The sequence below is a fragment of the Lepidothrix coronata genome, unplaced genomic scaffold, assembly GCF_001604755.1.
Source record: "Lepidothrix coronata isolate B3197 unplaced genomic scaffold, Lepidothrix_coronata-1.0 Scaffold22, whole genome shotgun sequence".
NCBI lineage: Eukaryota > Metazoa > Chordata > Aves > Passeriformes > Pipridae > Lepidothrix > Lepidothrix coronata.
The window spans coordinates 6,097,113-6,122,013 of NW_016690202.1; the positions used below are offsets into that span (position 1 = coordinate 6,097,113).

The window sequence follows — 24,901 nt, forward strand, 5'->3', positions numbered from 1 at the left end:
AAGAAGCAGCTTATGTTTTAGAGACAGTGAGCTGTGCACAAATGCCCGTCTCATGACCAGAGCCCAGTCCATTTGAACTGAATGATGTAAGTCAAGCCCACAGCAAAGAGAGTAGAGGTGGGAATCACTCTTTTGAGATTCCAGGATTTTCTGCAAAATTTAAAGTATTGGTAACTTTAGCTTGTTGGAGGAAATGCCATCTTAGCGGAAAAACTCTCCCTGATTTCTTCATTTAGATGAGGAACACACTTCCTGCTTCTATTTAGAGTTCTAATTAGAGCAAGAACACTTTCCCCCCTGTCTATTTTCAGATTCAAAAGGCAAAATCCTCCCTCTCGTTAAATGGAGGGCTTTGTAGAATCTGGTTTTTGTTCACAAACCCTGTTCCTTGGAGTGTAAAAGAGAAAAGGCATTGTTTACATACTTATATAGTGTACAGGTTTCAATCTGTGGAATTTTTGCACTAACCTGCCTGGAAGTTGAACTGTAGAGCAGTAAAAAATGGACATAAGTATTAAGCATTTTTTTTTTAAATTGTAAAATGTGATTAATAGGTCCTTCCTTTGAGGACGGAATAGTCTGAGCAGTGTGATGCTCTTTTAAGTTATTTTTAGTCTGCCCCAGAGCCAAATTTTAATTTTTCTCCTCATAATCATTTTAATGGATGCAAATGTAAATTTATTTAGTCTGACCTAAAAGCCCACCACTGATAATTCAGTTCAAAATATGAGACCTGTTTGCATCTCCAAAAGATTTCTGTCCCTCAGATTAGCTAAAAGTACACTAATGAATTATTCATTTGAAGGAATTATTTGTATTTTCTTGCTCCTGCGGTAGTGACATGGGAAAATTGAAAATAAAAATGAAAAGCCTAGAGTGTTGCTCAAGATCATTGCTATGACATCAGAACTACAGCTCTACTGAATATAATACTCCACACACCAAATCCACTTCTTTTGAAGTAATGCTGCAATAGTAGAAATTATTAGACAAATTAAAAAAAAATGCTATTTTTAGATGCTATTTTAGATGTAGGGAGAAAGAATTGAGAGGAATCTCTTGTGTGCTTCATGAGAGTTTTGGGACTTATATCTAGTGATTTTAGGAATACTTAAAATGAAATGTCTTCGAAAGTCCTGGAAATTCACAGCTCTGATTTAACTCAGAGAATCAAAGTTCTCTGGAATTGTGCAGTATATTTCATCACGGGTGCATACTCAGCAGACTCCCTTTAGTCACTTTTAGCCTTATTTCTCATGGAGTGAGTTTCACACGTTATGCAATGGCAGTAAATGTTTGCAAATCTATTTTCTGTTAGGATCACAGCAGAACTTAAGCTAGAGACAACTGTCAAGTTTCCTGAACAGGAATCTGACTTGTTCTCCTGTACTTGGGCACAAGCTGGAGAAACTTCCATGCCCAGCCTGAAGCTAGTTAATTCACACAAGGTGTCTGGACTTATTTCCTGCACCTGAGTTCCTTGTTAGTAACTAGCATCAGATCTGGATCTTAACTTAACATCCTGATATTACAGGAATGCCTGTTCCCCGTCTCTCTTCAATAAGTCCTTCTCACATGGGGTTATTTCACGCTGGCTGTCTCACTGATTTTCAAACTACAAGCCATGGATCTCAGTGTGAGGTCTTTCTTCAGGGCTAGAATGTGTTCTGTCAAAAACTTCACCAAAAAGCTGGTATAACATATCTAATAAATGACCTTCCTTTTAAAATTTCCAGAAATTTTAGCTTTGGATTAAAAGATCTTACACATATCACAGCAGGTACATGTCTCAGATCTCAATATTGATAACATGATTTTATCAGCTATTCAAAGTCTGTTTTAAGTTCTACAATACTTTCTCTTGTTTTTTACATTTTCTCCCTGACAAAATAAGCTTTTCTTACGTTTCTAACCTTCCTTGTAATTCCAGCCTTCAGAGGCAGCTTCAAAGACACTAAAACAGATGTGTGGGAGTTTCCTGGATTGTGAGTTTGTGCAGAATCAGCTATGGGGGACACCAGAATTCCTTAAAGCAATTGTGGAGGTGTTTGCAGCTACACACAGCATGCCTCAGGAAGAGTGGAAAAAAAAGTAGCAATTACCTTTCTGAGGGCAGCTGTATGTGAGCTATAAATACAATGTCTGCCATGCTGTGGGTCTGGCAAAACTGCTAGGTTTCCACGACTATAGAAGTAAACTCTTGCTTTACTGGAGGGCCTGCTTTGATTACTCTTCTAGTGCTGTCTGAAGCATCATGCCAGTTCTACCTTTCCCAATACCAACGATACGCTCTTTTACTTGTGCTTCTTACTCATAATACAAAGGTAATGATTCCACCACAAATCTGACTTATTCTGACAACTGCTTGAGAGAGAAAAATATTCCAGTGAAGTACCTGGACCGGTGACTTTTCCCATTCGCAGAGACCATTGTTTGCCCTGTGTAAAGAGTATGTTATCTTATGCGTGCTGGATGGGTATGTTGAATAGGTTATTTGTCCTTTTCAGTTGTCAAAATTAAAGTGTGATACTTCACACCTTGTATCTATGTTTGGCAAGGTATTAGTTTGGCAAGGTACTAGTTTCAGTGCAACAGAATTTAGTGAATGAAGACAAAAAGCACAAAATGGGAGACAAAAGAGCTACAATGCAATGAGAAAAAAAAATGGAAATAGAGTATTAACCAGATTGTTCTAATTTCTCATGTTTATCTTTGAAAATCAGAACATATTTGAACAACTATTTACTTATTTATTTACTTTGCCCACTGTATATGTAATTTAAGTTGGAACACAATGAGACTGTGCCTGTGCCCAGAAATAGACCTGCTAGTTCCATTGTATGTCAAACATATACAGTTTTACAGTACTGTAAAGGAGCACAGATAAGGAAATGGTGGGAGAGCCAAGTCTGTTTTGTTTCCTATAATCCAAGGCTTCCAAATCAATGTCCCTTTGGTATCATTGTTCCTGGGGTCGCAGCTGGCTCAGCATTTTTCATTTCTACAAGTCCAAGAAGCGCAACTATTCAGAGATGCTCTATTACTGAGACATCCTTAGCAGGCCCTGTGCATCGCCAGCACAGTCCTTGCACTAGACCTCTGGTCTAGCTTAACATACTCAAGGACTGTCTTTCAAATACTTGCATGTTCTTTGCATGCTTTGCTGTATTTCTTAAGCCAAAAGACACCCTCCAAGAGTTCATTATGTAATATTAGTAAACTAGTTATCTGGGCTCAGGCAGGAAACTCACCTTGTCCCTCTGCACCATGTACATTGTTTGAAGGATAGGAAATGTTACATTACTGTTAATGAGTTTTGGCTTCAGTTGTACTGAGGGATGCTGGAGGTCCTGTCTCTGCTGTCCATGTGCAGTCATTCAAGCAGGCAAGACTGCAGAGTCATGGGCTATTAATGGACAAGTCTTTGTGCCCATCCTCTTCAGATTACTTCCATCACAGTCTACTACTCCTTTCCCATCAATATCAATTGACCTTATTCAACTGAGACAGCCCCAACATTACTTAAGGTTTTAAATTACAGTAATAAAACTTTGAAGTGCAATTCTGGTTCATGGAGCATGATTACCACCAGCTCTCAAGGGCAAAGAGCCCCTACACAACAGCCATCAGCTGCTACTGCCTCCTGTCTCAGGCGTATCACTGAGGGGACTGCTGGTGGCACTACTGTGGATGGGTATGAAGTCAGTTGCTGTCTTCTGCTCTTCTGTTGCGGAGCTCAGGACATAAAAAACAGTTCCACTATATAAACCAGACTACATACACTTTTTTAAGGTATTTCCCTGTGTGTGGATATTACAATCAATTGAAAATGTAGTGTCATGTTAAAGTTTTCTTTTTAAAAGCTTGGAAGCTAAACCTTGTCCACCTATACATTTTACCACCGATAATTTTGAGGGAATTCAAGTATTTTCAGTACTATAGGTTTTCTGTATTCAGTCCATACATGTTTCACTGGCCACAGTGCAGAGGGTATATATTTCTCCTACATCCATGAACCAAATCTGATTTCTGTTATGAATCTTTTTAGCCTGTCCACTTTAACAGATGGATGTATCATCTTCCATTCTTATAAGTTTTTACTTATAAGGAGCATCATCTCTCCTGAAAAGGCATTAACTACAGATTATATAACCTCTAGAGTTTTCTGGAGGAAAAATTAAAATTATCCTACAGGTTTGCAAAAAAGATACATGGAAGGCAGTACTAATGCCTTCTTTCTCTTCATGACTCCAATAAGCTCTCTAGGAAAAAGATCATAATACAATGCTGCAATGCTGATTGTGCCAACTGCCTTGAAGGCAGCACAACAGTCTCTTAGCAAACTGATATCCAGGATCAGATTTTTTTTTTTACAATTTAGCTGAAATTCCTTCCATTTTATAATGATTTCATCCCTTTCATTGCCATAAACTATTCGTCTTCTATTTATTCCCCTCTTTCTACCTGGCATTTAGAAAGGTTCATTACAATTACTTTTTCAACCCCATCCTAAATGATCCAGGATATCTTTCAGTATTTGGACTGTTCTTTGTAACTATTATTGCATTCCATACTTTTGTCTGTTGTTTGAGGTTTTTTTAATTTTTTTTTTCAGTGCCTCTTCAGAGTTAGAAGACTAATATTTGACATGCTAATCCAATGTTAGTCTCACTAGATCATGTAAGCAGGAATTGTGGATTTTCTGATTTAAATTTCTTCAGTGGTATTTAAAGAGCACGAACAGATGCTTATGCATTACCTGCATGCATCTATCTCTCTTTCCTATCTCTCCCTCCCACTATCCCCCCATCATGTGCTATTTTTTTTCATTTCATTTGTAAAACATTATTCTGTTGCATTGACACAAGCATACTAGTGGAATAACAATCGTTTGTTCCAATATCAAGTCTACTGAAAACATAATTGCCACAAGCTGCCATAGAAATCCTTTTCCTTAACAGTAATTAACAATGAAATTTGAGTAGATAGGAGAACTGCTGTTATAGAAGGACCGATAGAATAGAAACAGATGTTCATACAGACTGGGGAATGAGAGGCTGAAGAGCTGTGCTGTGGAAAGGGACCTGGGGGTCCTGGTCGATGGCAAGTTGAATCTGAGTCAGCAGTGCCCTGGCAGCCAGGAGGGCCAACCGTGTCCGGGGGGGCATCAGGCAAAGCATCGCCAGCCGGTCAAGGGAGGGGATTGTCCTGCTCTGCTCTGCACTGGGGCGGCCTCACCTTGAATATTGTGTGCAGTTTGGGGGACGACAATATAAAAAAGCCATTAGAGAGTGTCCAAAGGAGGACAACAAAGATGATGAAGGGCCTTGAGGGGAAGCTGTATGACAAGTGGCTGAGGTCACTTGGTGTGTTCAGCTTGGAGAAGAGGAGACTGAGGGGACACCTCGTTGCTGTCTACAGAGACAGTATACTACAGTGTGTTTGGGGCTTTGATTTGCTGTAGCTTTTTCATTACTTGATCTTCTCAGCCAACATCTGACTCCTGATGAGACTTAGCTATAGAGGTAATTCAGTTAGCTAGTGGAAGACTAGATACAAAAGATCATTCAGAGCCTCATGACACAGCAAACAGGAGGAATTATAAAATTATGAGATGCATATCAAGTGGAAGATGTTTGAGAATGATCTAAAAGTAATAACAGCAGCCTCAGAATCTGTTGTCTCAGATAAATAGTGAAGTTGTGCATAACATCATGCTGTCTGTAGTCCTGAATAGGGGTGGTATTTCAGAGAGCAGTTGTGAGTGACTTCTTTGGTCCTGACACTCTTGTTCATACACAAGGAATGTGGTATTGCACTTCCTGGAGAGTTCCACAGAATAGCAGAAAAAGAGCAAAAGATTCACCATTCAGCTCTTGGAAGGAAGCAACAGTAATTCCTGTTGAACCTGATTTGGAAACTTAAATTTCAGGGAGAATATGAAGAAAGTGAGCTTTCAGGAGATTAATCACAGTCAGGGTAGACTTTTACTACAAGATCATGCAAGTAAAAGAAGCGTAGGCTCTCAATTCACCAGTGTTATGGTGATTCCCCTCCCACACTTAATGTCTGAACTGTATACAAAAGGGACTTCTCTTCGAAAAATGAGCATAGGCAAAGATCAAAAGGATAGAGGAAAACTGGCTTTGATATCCTTCCTTTTCAGAAGGCCTGAGAGACACATTCTTCTGAATTCATGTTTGAATTGTCCCAAGTTCATAGACAGCAGATAGGACCTTTCCCTGCAGTGAAGAGGAAACTCTCCTGTTTGTATCTGTCACCCAACTATCAAACAATGACAAAATTTACATGGAAAAATGATGAAATCTAGTCTTATATGTGTGAGATAACATTCCTGTCTCGGCAGTAGCTGATTAGAGTTGGTATAGCTCATGGAACAAGAATGCAAATTTGGATTCTCTTAGATACACAGAGTAATAAGAAAATAAGCAATAAGCTTGCTACACACTGGAGCTAGAATTTGGTGTTTGCTCCTCAAGTAAAAATCATGTCTCTATTCTGAAGATGCAGGCCAAATACTGTTTTAGTATTGGTAGTGTTTATGATTGCAAGTAGAAGAAAAGTATGACAATAAATTCAAAATTTTCACCTTCCTCTAAGAAAGAGCTGTTTTATGACTTGACCAACAGCTCTTTGATGATCAGCAGATTAAATGAGAATACTCAGTAAGAGGTAAATGACATTCCAAAAACACATTGGAACAGGGAGGTCATGCCACAGTTAGATGCAGCTGAAATTTTGATATTGCTCATGTCTTAAATTAGAAACACTCCCAGCTCCATTTTTTAACACCAAGGAACTTCATGCATTTCAGGCAGCTCTCCATTTATCAAGGGTACTGTGTCAGCACTGCTTTGTTCTTTTTTTTTCCCTAGCATTTTTAAAGAGTAAATCTTACCTTTTTGCAACAACACATGGTGCCATGTACCCTGGCAATAACACTATTTTTACATAAAACAGTGTGGTCCCCTTAGAAGGATTACCCACTAAAATTCTCTATATGCATTTTAAAATTCTCGTATGCTTTTCTATTTTCATATGTCTGATGCAAAATTCAGTAAAAAATTTTTGCTTTGTCTATGACGTAATGACTGCATATTGCAGCTAGAAGAGCCAAAATGAACGCTAAAGAATTAAAATGTCTACACCTGGGAGAAGTAGAGAATTATTTCATGATTCCTCTAGCGTCCCCAGAAATTCCTCAGTTAAAGCACTAAGGCTGATGGCAGTTGGAGCAGTTTCAGAACTGCATTTTGCCCTTGAATCAACATCATAGTCATAGATTAGAAGGTATAAAAGCCATACTGTTCTACTCTTCAGGAACTTTTGTTGTTGTATTTTTGTTACAATAGGGAATTAGGTAAGGAATTAGATATCAGAACCCTGAGAGAGTTGTGTACAGTTTATGTGTACCATACTTGAGTAATTTCTCCTTAGAAATGCAGTTAGCTCCTAAAACTAAATCGAGAAAGCCACCATGGCTGGCAATCACGTGAACTTGGAAGGCCCTTGAGCCAGACTGTTCCCTCTGGCTCTGAGTCACACTTAAGAACAACCTGCTATCAGTGGTAGGAGCTGGCTAAGTGGCATCGATCTTTGTACAGACAAAAAATTCACATCTTGATCATCAAGTGTAGCGGTGTTGGCAAAAGGAGTTTTACTGATTATATATATCAGTATATATCAGTATGTCATGCAGATGAATTGATGAGATGGTGGAAGAAACAGATCCTGTCAGCTTCCACCAATCTTCAGAAACTTTGAGAACAGCTAAGCAGTACTGCAGGAGATGCACTTGATGTTGACACTGAAATTTGTAGAGCAGCAGAAAAAAGTGCCAAGGTGTTTAGGTATGATTGTTGCTGCTAACAGAGTCAACCACAGCACCAAATTGTAGATGTAGTCTCTCATAACATGAGAGCACCTGTAAGCAAAAATCTGTGTGCACAGTTGCACATATTCCACTCTGTAGAATGGTATAACAAATGCTAAGGATGTAGGTGTTATGCCATAGAGGACTAATAAAATGATAAGCACTGGAATTCAGAAGATCCCTGTGATTGTTTCCAGTCTGTAATGGAACTGTTTTCACTCCTACATCTCACAGGACCATAGGATTGGTCTCACAAGAGCATAGTGAAGAACTCTAGAATTACAGTGTGTTACACCTTGAGCCAAAGTCATTTGGCCATTGGTACGTGTGCATTTTTACAGGCCTCTAAAGTGAACACACTTCATGTTTAGTGGCTACTGGTAAAAAATTCCTGAACGCCACGTTTCATACTTAGGTTTTCATACTTACTTTTGTTTAAACCAGACTATTCCCTTAGGTAAAGTATCTTTATACAGTAGTAGTTCAGGGAAGCAGTTTTAAAAATATAGAACAAAAAAATATAAGGAAGGAAATTTTAGAGCGATTTCAAAAGTTGCAGATGACTAATGTTGCTATATTTCAGTCTTAACAGGACTCTTGGTTTTGATGCACTTAACCAGGTAGACGGGGGTTCTAAAGTGAAAGTTGGAGAAGCTGTGTGTCTTCAACTTTGGTAATACAGCATATTCCACATGCTAAAATCAGTAGTTAACACGGGATTAAATCAGTCCATTGTAATCATTCAATTTTTCCACTTCTGATTTTTTGCAAGTTTCACAGTACTGTCCTCCATTGTGGTTATTTTTTAAAGAAGAAAGTCCTAGGAATACTCTGGTAATTGATCAAAAATAGCAGCTATAGAAATAGAAGGAAATTAAATGTGTAGGCTTTATGGTTATACCAACAAGAAGTTTCAAGTAAAAAAAAAAATATACAGAATAAAAAAACGTATTACAAGGTTAGGAACAGCTGGATGGTGTTTCATTTTTTCCCCCCGAGCATTTAACATGGGATGTCTGTGTGTCTTACCTGAAAGTATGTGTCCTCTCTTGAAGTCCCTGTACCATCCTCATTTTGATGCCTTTTAATATTCCATCAAACAAAATTATTAACTCTAGTTTATCATCCTCCTGTCCTTTCTTCAAAAAAAAATTTTTCAAAAAAAGAAGAGGATACTAAGAACTTCAATTTGGATCATAACATAGAAAGTATGGAAGGTGAATGGCAGAGGACTAGCTAATTGATTCCAAAATTTGACTTCAGTTATTGAAACCTTAACTCTGTTCTGCTAAAATGATATGGGCAGAGAGGTAGATAGATTAACAGATTTTAACACCAGTTGGTGTCTCTTGTGATCATTCCACTTTTTGTATCACAGCCACAAAATTGCATTCCATGTTTCAGGGGCTGGGCTGTAGCTGAATTAGAATATCTCTTATAAGGAAATTTAAGCAACTCATCTGAAATACTGCAGTTTTAAAATGCCCAGGGATAGAGGAGAATCCATCATGCCTGTTTAAACTCCATACAGTAGACTATATTAACAGTTTATCTGCTCAAACCTGTGTAAATTTCAAACTTGAGGATAGGCTGAGCGAAGGAAAGAAAAAATTAATTAGTTATAAAAGTTTAGTGGTAATCCACAGTAGATAGTTCAAACTTAATTAGACTGCTTTTGTGATCTAATCTGCAATTACGACACTGTAGGCTTTCCTTTTTGAGTAGCGTATTTGTTATGCAAGTTTGAGAAATAAGTTTTCTTATGAACTGAAATCATTGTTAGTTGGGTGCTTTGTTTAATACATCTTCCATTAACTCTTTCAGTTATGTCAAAAAAAATTGCAAAGCCATGATGTTATTTCAAAGGGAATCTTAATTTTCATTTGGCTTGAGAAGAAAGGCAGTAGCTATCCATTACACTATCAGTTGCTCAGTAATGACAGTAAGATATATCTGAAGGGAAATGTATTTTTATATATCACATTTCCTGTGTGTAACAAGCTAACATGAAAAAAGGAGCTTAGCAGCATAAAACACCCAGTGCAAACCTGTGTCTGTGGCACTTGTAGCAAATGCTACTTCAGTCTCTAAATGGAAGCATCATTCTAAATGTTGTTTTGTTTCAGAGTACAGCAGCTTACAGAAAAGCCCGAAACCCCAGATCTGTCGCACACAGATCATGCTTGTACTTAAATAGTCATGCCTGCCTGACTGATTTGTGTGTTTGTATGGTTACTAGCAAAGGAGCAGCAACATGACAGTAGAAGCGCAAGCTGGATCCTAGCACAGCTTGCTCACCAAGAGGGTCATTACCCAGTTTAAAAAGACAGGGGCAAAGTTTTCCCTTAATTATACCTCTGTAACTCCAATGAGCATAACAGTCTGCAAATGGTTTTCATTGGGAGCCAGAAGAACTGTCTGTTGTGGGAACTTCTGTTATATTAACTGTAGAATCTTTATAACTGAGTACTCCAGGGAAATAACCTTGCATGATTATTAGGCTCTTGACTGAATCAGCAAGACAGTCAGGCAAAAAAAAAATCTTAAGGCACAAGTTCTAGAATAAAATTCCATGATTTCTAGTTTTTATGAACGTTTCTTTAAAAGATATGGAACTGGGGCAGTACCAGTTTGCTCTCTTTTAAAAACATAATGTGAAGTCTTCCAAGTTAATATATCAGCTGTGGAAGTTTCAATATTGACAGCCTTTGAAACCAGGTCTGCTGCTGTCTACAGAAAACATTATTTATTACTCTCCATTCTCAAGAGTTCTCACTGCCATGATTTCTACAGCCTACCCCACAGCAATGCAAAAGCTCTCCTTTCTACCTGTTTTGTTCACAGTTCCCAAGGTGAGAAATATAAATGATGGTCCACAACCCCAAAATAATCAAATAGATTATGAATTAAAATAACCTTCATTCTCACCTCCCAGTACTGTTTGAATTTCAAATAACAATTAACAGAACTAGTAAAGCATTATATGAATATTCTAGGCACAAGTCGTCACTGCTGTTAATATACTTTGTTAAAGGGACATCAGTACATAGTTAAAGTATGCTTGCTAAGATCCTTTTTGAGCTCAAAGATCAGTAAGTTACATTTGTAACTTGATTTTTCTTCCTTTTCAAACTATTTTTCCCTGCAAAATCATACTATTCTGAGGTTAAATATCCTCCTGGTATTTTTGCTTTCCTATACAAGGCAGTCTGGCCAGTCTTCGATAACCTGACTCAATAAATATAAAAATATAAATGGATCACAAATGTATAATAAAGAGATAGCAGTGAATTATTAACTAATGTTATTACAAACGGCCAAGTTTTGCAGTCACAATACTCATTTTCCCCTGGTTACTGAATCCTATTTGTACAGATATAACTGTAAATCTTTTAAAAAATTAAAAATACTTCACTAGAAGTTTGATATAATATTGTTGCCAAAAGCTAAGTTGACCTCAGTATAATACCTGCCTCAGCACTCTCCCTACCTTCATTGACAAAACTACCCTCTGCTCTTGGCAATGACATATACAGGCAGAGAAGTGTGAACAACCCAGACTTCATAAAAGCTTTAGTCAAAAAGAAAAAAAAGTAAACCCACTAATGAAGGCAAAACCACCAGGAATCATCCTTACTTGCCTAATGTACCTTTGGGCAACCCAGGGTAACAGTCCTGAGTAACTCCCCATGGCTTTTAGTTTTAAAGCCAAAAGTTACAAATCTGAAAAAAGTGAAACTGTTATTTAAGTGGAAATGGAAATAAGTTGTAACATACTCTGATAAGCCAAAGAAGTCTAATTCATTCACAAACATCAAGGAATCAGGAAAGCTCAATTATCTTTTCTCTAGAAATATCCAGGGAAACCAGCTTTTTGCAAAGAAGCAGAAGCAAATATGTTATTCTGCTACAGGTGTTTTTCAAAAGTGCAACTGGCAATTAGGTATTTAGAAATATCTTGAATAAGGAAGAATTTCCTACATAGAAATAAGAGACGATAATTATTTGTCTCTACAAAAATAACAACTTTCTTATAACACTTTTTTATTGTACTGTTTTTGTGGCTATTTTTTTGCAGGTGTTGCTGCTTTGGATTCCAGCATTTCTGGGAAGATTGGTTTGCGAGCAGTCGTATATTATCTCTGCACTACTGTCATTGCTGTAATATTAGGTACTCCGTGATTCTGTAACTTTTAAAATCATCAGCATTGCCTAATTACAAATGTACATCACTGTGACATTACTAATTTACCAAGACAGAATCATACCAGGCAACTTAACATTACTTGTGGCCAGATACAGAGAGAAGTTAGTCCTGCTGTTCATGATTGGGCTGTGTTCATACCCAATATGAAGCCCCAGGCAATTTCACCATATATTTCAGCTCAGGGAAGATTAGGAGATGTCTGCTGAGATAAACAGTGACCAGCAGTGGGAAAGCTGAGTGAACATCAAAGGCCAACCTCAACGACAAAGTGAATTTCCTCAATAGAAAAGTGCTAGATTGTTCCTGATTCTCACATGCAAGAATATATAATGTGTCACACCTGAAAGAATTACATAAAATACTGCTTCCTTTGTCATCTCATCTCCTTCCTTAAAGGGTTTTGCCCACTCTGTCATTGTCAGGCTCCACTCTTAACTCTCTGAATTCCCCATCTCCTCTTGCAGGAAGTTCATTCCCTACAAATGTTCCATATTTGCTTAAAGAAGCATCTTCAGTCAGCCTTCTTAGATAAGAAACAAAATAAAACTGTCTATTTTGTATGCCTGGGAAATTTCTGTGAATACAGAATAGGGAGGAAAATTAATAAAGACTAACATTATCATGTATCTAAGTTTGAAGTTGTCCCAAATCTTAGTGGTGTGTTAAACCACTCTCCAGAGGTTCCTGCTATTCTAAGCTGTTCCATGCTGTTATGGCATTACTTATTTCATAGTGCAGAGCTACACAAATGCAGTCCTGCTTTTATTCACAGCTGTCATTAGAAAGACCTGTTCCTGGCTGGTTAAAGGGTCATCCAAATTCCTCTTTGTCCCTTCACTGAGATTTAGTAGTTTTATTTGCTTTAGGTTTGTATGGCTTTTGGGGGGGGGGGGAGAAGAGAAAAAATGTTATGCCTTTGGAAAAGCCTAGTATTTCATATTATAAAAAAAATGCCTAAAATGAAGCCACTAAAGTAAATGAAAAATTTGTTATTGATTTCAGTATTTACAAGGTCAAATCTAGTATTTCTTAACCCACATTTTTTTTTTCTTTTTCTGAAGCCCTTCTCTTACATAACTTTATTGATAACTAACTTTACCAAAACATCCTGTGACTTTGGGGTCACAGGACAATGCACTTGTGTTCATATCTGAAAGCTAGCAACAAGAAGAGCTACATAAGGGGCAAGCAATTAAAAATATTCACTATGCAAAAGTTGAAGAGTAGTACTCTTCAACTGAAGAGTACTTAACTTCAACTCTTCGTCTCAAGCCCAGCTAAAGTAATTTGCCCTCTTGGTGAATAGTAGTGATTTAGTACCATACATACAAAACCAAAGCTGAAGTGCCCAAGTCCAGTGGCAAGCCTGCAAGTAGCTCCAGTATTGGGGGAACTCACACATTTACTGACACCACCTTACCTCCATGAGCACCCAGGGAAAGCATTTGTTAAGTTGAGCTCACGAAGAATTTGGCTACACAGGATACACTGAAGAAGAATGCACCAATGCCTCTGCTTGCACTCTTGCTTCTCCTTTGCAGGAATTGTCTTAGTCGTGACCATTAAACCTGGAGTGACTCAGAGAGCAAGTGAAATCGACAGGGTGGGCAGTACCCCAGAAGTCAGTACTGTTGATGCCATGCTCGATCTGATCAGGTGAGGCTTTAATTTTTAGTTCCCATATTCCTTTTGCAGAAGTCCAAGCAAGCACAAATAAAGTTGGGATATGTAATACAATAAGATGCTTTCTAATCTTGTTTGGTTGAATAAGAGGAGAATAACTTGTATTGCAACAAGTTAGATATTTAAAAATACATTGAAAGCAGCTTGTTTAACGCCACAGATTTTAGTTAATAAGCCAATGGTGAAAAATCCGTCCTTCACAGCAACTGATATGCAAGATTTATCTACTGTGAAGAAAAGATCCATAAAGGATTGAATGGGGGATTGCTAACTGGCAGCTTCTGTGTCATCCAGCATAGACAACCACCTGAAATTGTAGTGCTGTATTCCCCTCCTCAAGGCAGGATGCAGAGTAACAGATGCAGTATGTAAAGGGTTCTAAGGGTTCCACCGTCAACAAGTTTGCTGCATTACCAGTATCTAAGGCAACCTTATAAAGAGTCTTTCCCTATCAGCGTCCTGGCAAATTATGGATACTTTGAAGTGGTTAGAAGGAGGAAACCCATAGAAAAGTCTGCAGAAGATGTGTGCAGATTTTCAGAACTAATGTGTTTAAGGAATTAAAAGAAAAATTCACAAAAAGGGCTGCATTTCCAATAGTGGCTAGGTAGTTCCCTCAATAATATTTCTGTGTTTGTTTTTTTTCTCCAGCTGCAATGAGTCTCTGTTCTGTGTCACTATTCCTGCCCACCATTTTCTTTTTGTAGAATTTTTACTTAATCTGTCATGTAAGAATCAACTAGCACATATCTAAAATTGGATTTCTTAGCATTTTTTAATTTTAGGAAATATGAATGGCATTTGCAGATGCAACTCCAGATAGCCACTATCCTATATAATATCAAATGTCTGATGTCATTTGGGGCAACTCTGCCCCAACCTAGGTTAAGATAAACTTCTTTGAAAATAATTCAATTTCTCTGAGGTTTGTATATGGGATAGTTGGCAGTTGTCAATCCCAAAGCCCCATGTCCAGTAATTCACAGCTCTTCCCAGCCTCTGTCCCCTCCTGCCTACGAATGACCACAATGACAGCTTCTTGGATAGCTCATCTCATTCCTCATGGTCACTCGCCCAAGAATCAATGAGAGGAACTGTGTAATCGTCTTTATTATAAAACCTAATGCAGCCAGTTTGTTACCAGTAACTTCCACATGAACATTTCCACACATTCATAGGGCTGATGTAGTTCTATGCACAAAAAGTCTTCCTATAGCAAAAAGTGGTGCGAATTATAATTAGTAGTAGTTTGGGGGTTTACTATAGTTTACAACTCAACTTCCTGCAAACAAATTTAAGACTGTAATTAGGAGTTAGAGATCTGAAATTCTGTTTTAAAGGAATTAATTTTCTTACATATTTACATTCATCAGATTTAAGATTCAAATCCAGACAGTCTTGTAAAGATAAAGGAAAACCCCAGGCTTGTACAAACTGCTCTTGCTTTTGAATAGATTTTGCTTTAAGAATTTGAGAACTAAAAGTGGAAGTTTGTGAACATTCTGTGAGGTAGATGAAAACTTGTGCTTCAGTGTATAAAATGGCTTTTTCTGCACTGGACTGGATATTCACTAAATATGTAATTAATGCTTCTTTTTTTTTGCAATCATTTGAATCTGAAATTGGCTGTTGGAAAGGAGGCACACAAATGGGTTGCACTAAATTTCCTAATTTTTCAGTGTATGAAAATGGTTCTGGACCCTGAAATAACACAATGGAATCTTCCATTAGCCAAGATTAATTTCTGAATTCAAAACTACAATAGAACACACCAAATATCTGATTCTTCCAGCACAGCCTTTATAAGAAGTTTTTTTTCTTTTCTGCCTATATCTGACAAATCCTGTAGAAATGGTGTGTCCTGTACTCCTCATGCAAGTGATGGAGATGATGCAGCAGAAAAAAAATACATTGGGTTTAGTATACCAATAGAAATACCAAATACTGAAAAATAAGCCCAAAAATTCAACAGTAGGAAAATGGTCAACTGATCATTGGGACTCTTAAACCCTTTATTTCTTTGGACTCTACATCTGATGATGCCAAATATACTGCTTTCTGATTAAAGGAAATGCGATCTGCTTTTTAAGCAACAACTTTTGTCATTTTGTTTATACAAACAACTTTTTCTTAGTATGCTATAATGTTGAAATGCTTCTATGCTTTCTAACAGGAATATGTTCCCAGAGAACCTTGTTCAGGCCTGTTTTCAACAGGTAAGTTTGAACATTGCTCTTTAATTTTCATTGTTAACTACAAATTATTCTTTTACATCCCAAAAAAAAAATCTATATAAGGCAAGACTATTTCTGGAAAGTCCAGGAGTACCTTAATCTCCTATAGAAAGGTGAGGTTTTAAGGCATCTTGGTTTCATTTCCATTATGATAAACACTCAGTTACCAGCTATTAAGTCCTTAATATTGTGTTGCAAAAAGACACTGTTCAGGAGCTGGATGCAGAAAGTGTATAAGACAGGATTTTTCCTTTGGGGACAAGATTTAGAAAAAAGCTCTTATGAGGATCTGTTTCCTTGTTCTCAAGATCCCTCAGTGTCTGATGAAGTCTGTATAATTTAGCCCTCACCCTGATGTGTCTCACATCTAATGTCCATTGCTAGACTAAATAATCCACATAAAGGAAAAGGCAAAGTCTGTTTGAGACATCTTTCAGGAAAAGTGAGAGTTGCAAGATGAAAGAGGAAACTCTTGTCCATATATTAGGTTTCTTTCAGTCACTTTTATCTGTAAATATATCAACTCCTTTTTTGTGATGCTCTTGACTTTCCTTTTGTTTTTCCCAGCAGTTGCCTACCAGTTTATCTAAAGCTTGTATGTAAGGTAGTTAACCTTTCCCAGGAAGTGATGTCTGATGTGCTGCTGTGCATGACTCAGTGTATTTCCCCTTTATAAAACTTCTCCATGTAGTATTTCTCATGTATTAATTACTGTCACCCAACAGTAAGGGGACAGACAGGTTCTTTTAGGGATCCTTGGCAGAATGATGGTGGCACTAAATCATAGTTACTGTTAAAGTTTTATTTTCATAACAGGATATTAGTATAGCACAGAATTTATAATCAGAATAGCACAGGATTTCTATGAGCAGAATCAGTGCAGTCCGATTTTATTATAGTACCACTTAGCTTATGTTTTCTAATCACTGGACCCTCTGCAGATTTGGCCAGATCTTAATACTTGGTTTGCTGTATCAACATAACAACCATAATGGAGACTTGAAAAACTTATAAAATAATATGGATTGGTCACTCAGTCCCCAGAGGAATCAGACAATGGTGGAAGCATCCCTGACCACCAGGTCTCACTGTCCAGCAGCAGCTCTAGTCCAAGTTACCCCTTAGGACTTGTACCTGCTTAGTTTTATGAACAGTGCTCTTGGTGCTGTTACTTCTCCATGTTCTGTGACTTGGGTCATCACCACCACTTGTCTGGCTGGGTGCCTGGAACCTTTAAGGCCAATAAGGGGAGGAGTGGTCAGCATAGTGCCCAGGAATCTGGAGGCCAGTGGGGAAAGGAAGAATAAGTCTATCTGTTTTATCTACTTGGTGCTTGAACTTTGAGGACCTGATAATGAGGGGAAAGTAGGGGGGGGGTGCTTGGCTCTCTATATCAGGTGCGTCTGCTCCACACGTGGGGTGGCTGTCAGCAATTCTCTCCAGACTGTCTCAGCAAAAAGTCTCCTTGTCATTGTCAGGAGCTCTATCTCATGCCCCACAAGACTGCAGCAGCTCTATGCAGAATTCATAACATATCTGTGAATCACTTATTGAATCTATAGCTTCTGAGTTACAGAACCCTAATGGCTCAAATGAATTGGGAAATAACATCTTTGAATATGTTTGCTACCTTCCAGTCAGATTGTTTCATTTTTCTCTTATTTTTACTGGGCAGAGGCTATGCCTTTGTCTATTCTTCAGTTTTCTCATGTTTCTAAATAAGTTCTTCTGTTTTTTTTAAAAAACTTTTCCAGTATAAAACCAAACGTGAAAAAGTTAAAGCTACAGTTGCTGTGGATAAAAACAGCTCCACATTTCCTGGCGAACCTGTTACAACTGCTACGACAGCAGAGGCTTCAGAGGTGCGACCTTTATCATTTTATTCCTTCATATTATATGAAGTGGGGAGAAAGAACACAGACTACATTTGATTTAGTTCATGCCGTAAGTGATGAAGAAAAGGCAGGAAATGGCACATAGAGGATTTTACAAGAGCACAAAAGTTAATAAGTAAGTGCTAGAGATTATTGTAAGGATCTTCCAGTAAGTTTAAGAGCATCAGAGGAGTCCACGGGTAATTAAGCAATCCAAAGATAATAGATGAAGATTGATTAAATTTATATGCTTATGAATTTTCATTTTGCTGAGAAATTAAAACAGTCACTGTAGAAAGACTAGGTGTATATCAGCACAGCATGATCGAGCAGCAGTGACATAGCTGGAAGCACAAAAGAAGAAAAGGAGTCAAAACCCATAAATTTTTTAATGGAAAGCAAGACAATATAAGGCATTTGTTAATTAAAAGTTTGTTACTAAGAAAAAAGAATGTGGAGACAAAAGTGAAGAAGTTTATCAAGCCTCTCATTAGAGGTGTTGACAGTTTATAAAGCCTAGACTTACACTGGAGGAGAGGGAGAAAGGAATTCAATAGAATGTGAACACAGAACTACAAACATTACCAAATCAATATACATTTTATTATACTCCTTCCAAATTTCATCTTGTTCCAAAATTCATGAAGAGACATGAATTAAATCCTGAAGCAGGATGTAGTGAAGAATTGCACCCTTTCCTTCATATGTTGATACTGCTCAAGCTCAGAGGAATGCATGAATACTTACCTATTCATCCCATTCTGCTCTAAATTATGGAATTTCACTGGTGTCCTAGTTGTTACTCAATGGTCAACTTATCTTAAATCCAGACTCAAACCCTTGAGTTGCTCAGAAATAACCACAAGGATTCTACATCTGTGTTTTTTTCTTCACAGTGAGGAGTAAATCGAGTGTAGGGGAGTAAATCTTGACGCATGACGGTGCATACCTTGCTATCATTCATGTCAGAAGTCTATAGAAAGGACCCCATCCCAACTTTTGTGTATTCTGTAACACCAAGTTATACAGTTACTTATTAGATTATGCATAGAGTTACATTTATTCTGATTTTCTAATCTTTTTTTTCATCACCTCTGTTGTAGTCTTGCTGCAAGTGAATAAAGTCAGTTGTATAACAGAATATTAAAAAAAAAAATCTGCAATTGTGTAATATAAATTAAGGGGTGCTTTACTCCCTGCTAGGATTTGATCAGATCCTTGCATGGCTCTAAAATACCAAGTGTTCAAGTTCAGTTTAGTTCTAACTTCATTCCTGAACTTGCCCACTTGGCACTTTCAAAAAGGGAATAGAGTGATTGGGGAAGAGCTCCATGTCTTTAGAAAAATCTAAATGTGTTTTCATTTTAGAAAATCTTTAAAGTAAATTCACTGTTTTCAGATGGTACTTTTTTTCTCTTTATTCTAATCTGTAGAACAAAACCCAAGAATACAAAATCGTGGGCATGTATTCCAATGGCATCAATGCACTGGGGTTGATTGTCTTTTGTCTTGTTTTTGGAATGGTTATTGGGAAAATGGGAGAGAAAGGACAAGTGCTGTTGGATTTCTTCAATGCACTGAATGAAGCTACAATGAGAATAGTTCAGATAATTATGTGGTAAGTCCAAGGTTATACTGGCATTTTCTAACAACTTCTTTAAGTGGATTTTGTCATTGAAAAGGTGGGACCAGACTCGGACTTCATGTCTGCTTTTGTATAGTGCTTTGCAGCAAGCAACTTTCAAAGAATGGTTGGTAAAAAGTTTCCTTTCTACAGAATTTATTCTTTTGAAGAAACTGGAGACAGAGCTCTCACTTACTATATACTAAAGAAACAGTCCCATTGATGTACAAGAAACCTGAGGTTTTCAGACACTCTTGCTAGAGGTTTATATAAAACCAGTTCAACTGCAGTTGAGGACTTTGAGGACTACTTTGAGGACTGTAGAATCATAATCACCCATAGGCCCTTGTCAGTCTTGAATATTTTTCCCTGACAGTGATTATGTTCACAGGATCCCTTTAGAAATACGAATTAATATACAAGCGACATCACAGGGCAAAATCCAGAATGGTATGCAAAATACAACTTAGCATCATTTACCTCCTGCTAATAGGTTTTGTGAGACAACATTCTAATAATATTCTCAGACAGGAAAAACAATTTAAAAATGTAGCAACTCACCTGATAATGTTTGGTTGGACTTCACAGCTATTCACGGAGCTCTTGTCCATGCAGATCACAATTACAGTATCAGTACTATAAGCATACACAATCCTTTCAAGAGTTTGACCTTGTATGTGGAATGCCTTGTCCCGTTTACTACAATACTCTGCTCATTTTTGTGAAACTCCACGTTTCACACGAACAGTAGCTTATCAGATCTGCCCCTTCCATGGACTGTCCTTACATCTCAGCACACTGTGATGCCTGTAAAACAGTAAACCTGTCCAATGTTTATCTTGCTGCCTTAAAGAAAGGTAGATTAATTTCTGCAGTTGGTCCTGTGCTATGCAGCTAGTTCAGTCCCCAGCTGCGTTAAAACTCCATGAAGTAGGCTGTCTCACTCGGCAGAAAATTACCAATAGTGAGACCTGAGAGTTAGCACATGTCCTCTAGGATCTTACTCATAAACTGACTATCCATTTCCTTGCTTGTGCATGAAACTGTGGCTACTGGCTCCCCATGTTTCTACAGATTTGGGAGCTCTTGTTTGAAGTAAGGTAGAGTTTGATGCTGGAAGTGTGAGGAATTAGTTCTGCTTTCATCACATTCAAGGCTTAGAGGAACTAAGTGTCCCTGCTTTCTACAGGGATAAGGTATGATTTTGTTTGTGATATGGCACGCATACATTTTATAAATTTATAACTGATATTTTAAAATGGATAGACTTTATATATTTACAAATTTATAAATTAATTTATTCTACTCAAAGCTCTGAAGTAGTAACTTGTCTCTGTGACAGCCTGGTCTCTGGGACCAGAAGGAACACAGTGGAGCTGCTGCTAACATAATTCCTGATTTTTGACTTGAATTTTCTGTAGGCAGTAGCCTATGCAGCTTTTCATGTCTGTAAGGCGTGGCCTTGTGTAAATTTACTGGCAGATGGGGACCCCTCCATCAGGCAACACACTGATGAGCATACTATCTCATCAAGGTAACATCATTCTATTTGGTGCAGGTGACACAGATACAGCCCCCCATGCTGGAGGGCAGCTCCTTTAAGTACAGGAGACCTTTCCCATCTGTGTGATTGCAGAATACACAGATATAGGTCTCAGCCCTGCATACTTCCACCTCCAAGGAAGTTTATGTCTATACATAAACATATGCTGCCATGGGGTATATGCCCATGCCCCATCCCAACTTCTGTGTATTCTGTAACACCAGGTTATACAGTTAATTATTAGACTATGCATAGAGTTACATTTATTCTGATTTTCTAATCTTTTTTTCATCACCTCTGTTGTAGTCTTGCTGCAAGTGAATAAAGTCAGTTGTATAACAGAATATAAAGAAAAAAATCTGCAGTTGTGTAATAGAATATCAAAACATATTTTCCATCTGTTTTAAGAAGGTATAGTGGGAGAGAAATTATTTCATGGTGAGCATGCAGTATTTCCGAGAATCCATTTTTGATTGCCTTATTTTTGCTTTCTAGGTATATGCCAATTGGTATCGTGTTTTTAATTGCTGGGAAGATAGTAGAAGTTGAGGACTGGGAAATCTTTCGTAAATTGGGTCTTTATATGGCTACGGTAATAAGTGGGTATGTAATTTCTTAAAGATGAAATTGTATGTGTTCAGTTTTTAGCACTCAGTTGATTACCACTTAGTTATCCATAACACCTACTCTTCTAGGTCAGAGACAAAAATTCTTATCGGTGAAAATTATGTGAGGATGTGTGAGGATGAATTGAATGCATGTTTAGCTGAACGTATGTTTTGTTTTAAAGAGTCACTGCCTTGCATTCTAAAGAAAAAAACCAAAACCCAAACACAAATACTTTTCTTGTATTCATTGTTTCATCTTCTTAGCTTGGTGCTGAAACAAATAATATTGTATTTTGGAGAGTAGTAAGGCTTCTGTTAGATACTAGAAGAAGCTGGAAAAGAGTGAGATTATGAATTATGGCTTATCAGGGGTTGCCAGCCTATCAAACATACACAAATATCTGGATTATGTTGCAACCTCCATGGGACTTTTGGGCCCTAGGTGTACCATCATAGGCCCAACTCTCCCTGCCAAATCCAAATGCATGGTAAATACAGTGCACAGTAAATGATGCCAAAGAGGAGACTGGTCCCTTCCCTTCCCAGTGCAGAGCAGGCTGCTGATGTCAAAAGAAGTCCTGGGAATTGCACTGTTTGCTAATTACTCCTTCAAGGCAAAGTTAGATGGTGAAGCTGCAAAAGGACGAGTTGCAATCTGAGTAACATATTCTTTTTCTAAACCCTTGGCTATGTAGAATAGTCTGAGTGGAGGAGATTACACCTGCACAACATGGAGCCTTGAAGGAGTAGAGCCTTAGAACAACTTAACTGCTCCAAATGATACTGGTTATAATATAGGTCATTTTATGTCTCTGACAACTTTCCTACAAAGGAGCCTTGTGGTAGATAAATGGATATTACAGGCCCAGTAAGTTAAATGCATTTAAATTTCTATTTCCAATTCAGTGAACCATACCTTCTAGGCTGTCTTGGTTCATTGCTTTAGCATCCACTCCTATAATTCCTTCAGTATGCTAAGGATTTATATGTGTTTTGTCTAGATGCTAGATCCAAAGTTGTTCAAGAGCTTCTTTCCCCACTTTATGCATATGCATGTTATTCTTCAAAAGTCATTCACATGCTTTATGACAACCAAGAAGAGAGAAGGTGTGGTGGTTTGAAAAACCTTTTCTCTGAGGTAGTAATGGTTTGCCCCACTGATAATACTGGACCAATCAATAGTCCACGTGCGCCCTACAGAAATTACATACCCACAGAAACGGAAGAGAAGGTGGTGAAGATAGTTTAGAAGGTAGGTAGCCACGATCTGAGCCACAAGGAGGCAGGAAGCCAGTGAGCCCCTCTGGGGGCCAAGGGTCCCCAGCCCCCAGCTGAGGCTACAGGAGACCCGGTATAGTGTCACAACTGGACCGGGTCCCGTAATCAAGAGCTGGAAGAGTTTCCTTACTGTCAGCAGCAGCAGAAGACACTGAAAGCGGCAGCGGAGCAGTCCTGAACAGAGACAACGGTGGCTGAAAGCCAAAAGATAGCCAGTAGCAGCAAGATAATGTGAAGCCAGCTGAAAGACGCAGAGATGTTCCTGCAGGAGGGAGAGCTGGCAACAAAACAGAGGAAAACTCAACAGAGCTGGTTTGGGGTAAGACTTTATTACTTTCCTAAACCCCAGAAACTTCCTGAAGAGGAGGGGTGGACTTCCAAACCCTTAGGGAGTCCCGAAATGCAGCAGCAGCTAGAGAGAGAGAAAAAGGAGCTGAAAAACCCAGGAGTTGTCCTGAAAGCTGAGCCAGGATGGAATGCAGAGGAGGTGGTCTTGCCCTCTGCTGCTGCTGTTGCTGTTTCTATCATGCTGGCGAACTGAGACAGAGCAAAAGAGCTTTGGAAAGACTGAACCGAAAGCTGCCTTCAATGTTCTAACCCAAGAGGAGTGAAGATCTACAAGGAAATCCCCTGAAGGCTCGGGCTCGGGGTTGGAATTTCCACAAAGTAAGAACAAAGATCCTGACTGCCATACTTAATCTGCTGCCTCAGGAAAATGAAGGACACTAACCAGTGCCACAAAAACTGAAATGAAGGAGCTGCGGCCTGAGGAGTGACAGAAGGACTTTTCTCTTTTCTTCTTGGACTTTTGTTTAAGGAAAGGAGAAATTTAATTTAATGTAAATATATATGTGGGTGTAAATAAACCTTTGTAAATATTTTCCCCTTCCCCCAATAATGAATGGTTGTGTTTTGTCTGAAAACTCTCCACATGAGGTGAAAAAGATATCAAGTCCATACCATCACTAAACCCTCTGACAGGGGTAAACTGTGGGAGGGGGGCTTGAACTTAGATTCTTGGGAGTTTCAAACCACCACAGAAGGGTAATATTTTAGTCTTAAATGCAAACTTCCTGATAAATAGTCAAGAAGGAGCTCTTTTTTTTTTTTTTCATAAATCTGTGCTAGATAAACACATTTATTTCAAAGCTGTTGTTTTGTTTTATGCGTAAGTCAGTATGTTTGGACTAGCTGTTTGAAAATCAGAGATAAAATGACTTCCTAAATTAAAATTACAGCTCCAGAAATAGCACTGAATCATGACTTTTTGAAAATGTTACAGAGATGAGTGCAAGTTATGTTCATCTAGTGCATTATGCAGTTTTTTATAAGTTTTTGATTACACTTGGAAAATGAGTCAGATTTTTAAAGGTTACAAAACTTGATGTTTACCAAGAGACTCTAAATCAAGAGTCTAGTATTTTCTATACAATTTATAAATGAGACCCTGACAACAAGTTAGATAGAAGTCATTGACAGAATAACAGTGTATCACTTCTGCAGGTTTTCTATGTTATTAAATCCAGTTGACTCAGAGGAGGAATATGTTGGATGGATTATTAAAGCCTTTTGACTTCAATGTTACATCAGATAGCAAGTTTTACAATTTTAGATGTGATAGCGAGTTTTGTGACTGTGATAGCAAGTTTTGTGACTGTTTACCTATTTATGGTTACTATTTGTACTGTGACAAGGCATGTCTTCCTTAGGATATGTGTGAAGACACAGTGCCTTCTCCAAAGTACTTCAAAGTAAACTACTACCACATAGTCTCCTGTTTAGCTGGGGGCCATGGGCTTGGTTTGACAGGCACAACAATTTTAAGTAGGTTCCCAGATGCCATCAAAAAAATTGTATGTAGTGAGGGTGCCCACTTTTACATCCTTGAGGAGAAAAAGTCTCTGTTTCACCAAATTACCTTGCACATGACACCATTTTCCCTCAAGGGTGCTCAGG

General features: G+C 38.1%; 1 protein-coding gene across 1 annotated transcript in view; it reads left to right on the forward strand.

Annotated features, from left to right (window-relative positions):
• Positions 1-24,901, forward strand: part of SLC1A1 (solute carrier family 1 member 1) — a 53,499-nt gene that overhangs the window by 18,991 nt on the left and 9,607 nt on the right. The window contains exons 3-8 of the mRNA XM_017808197.1: positions 11,973-12,065; positions 13,643-13,757; positions 15,958-16,000; positions 17,773-17,880; positions 19,326-19,510; positions 21,555-21,662. Of these exons, the coding sequence (XP_017663686.1) occupies positions 11,973-12,065; positions 13,643-13,757; positions 15,958-16,000; positions 17,773-17,880; positions 19,326-19,510; positions 21,555-21,662 (652 nt within the window). The remainder of the gene's footprint in view (positions 1-11,972; positions 12,066-13,642; positions 13,758-15,957; positions 16,001-17,772; positions 17,881-19,325; positions 19,511-21,554; positions 21,663-24,901) is intronic.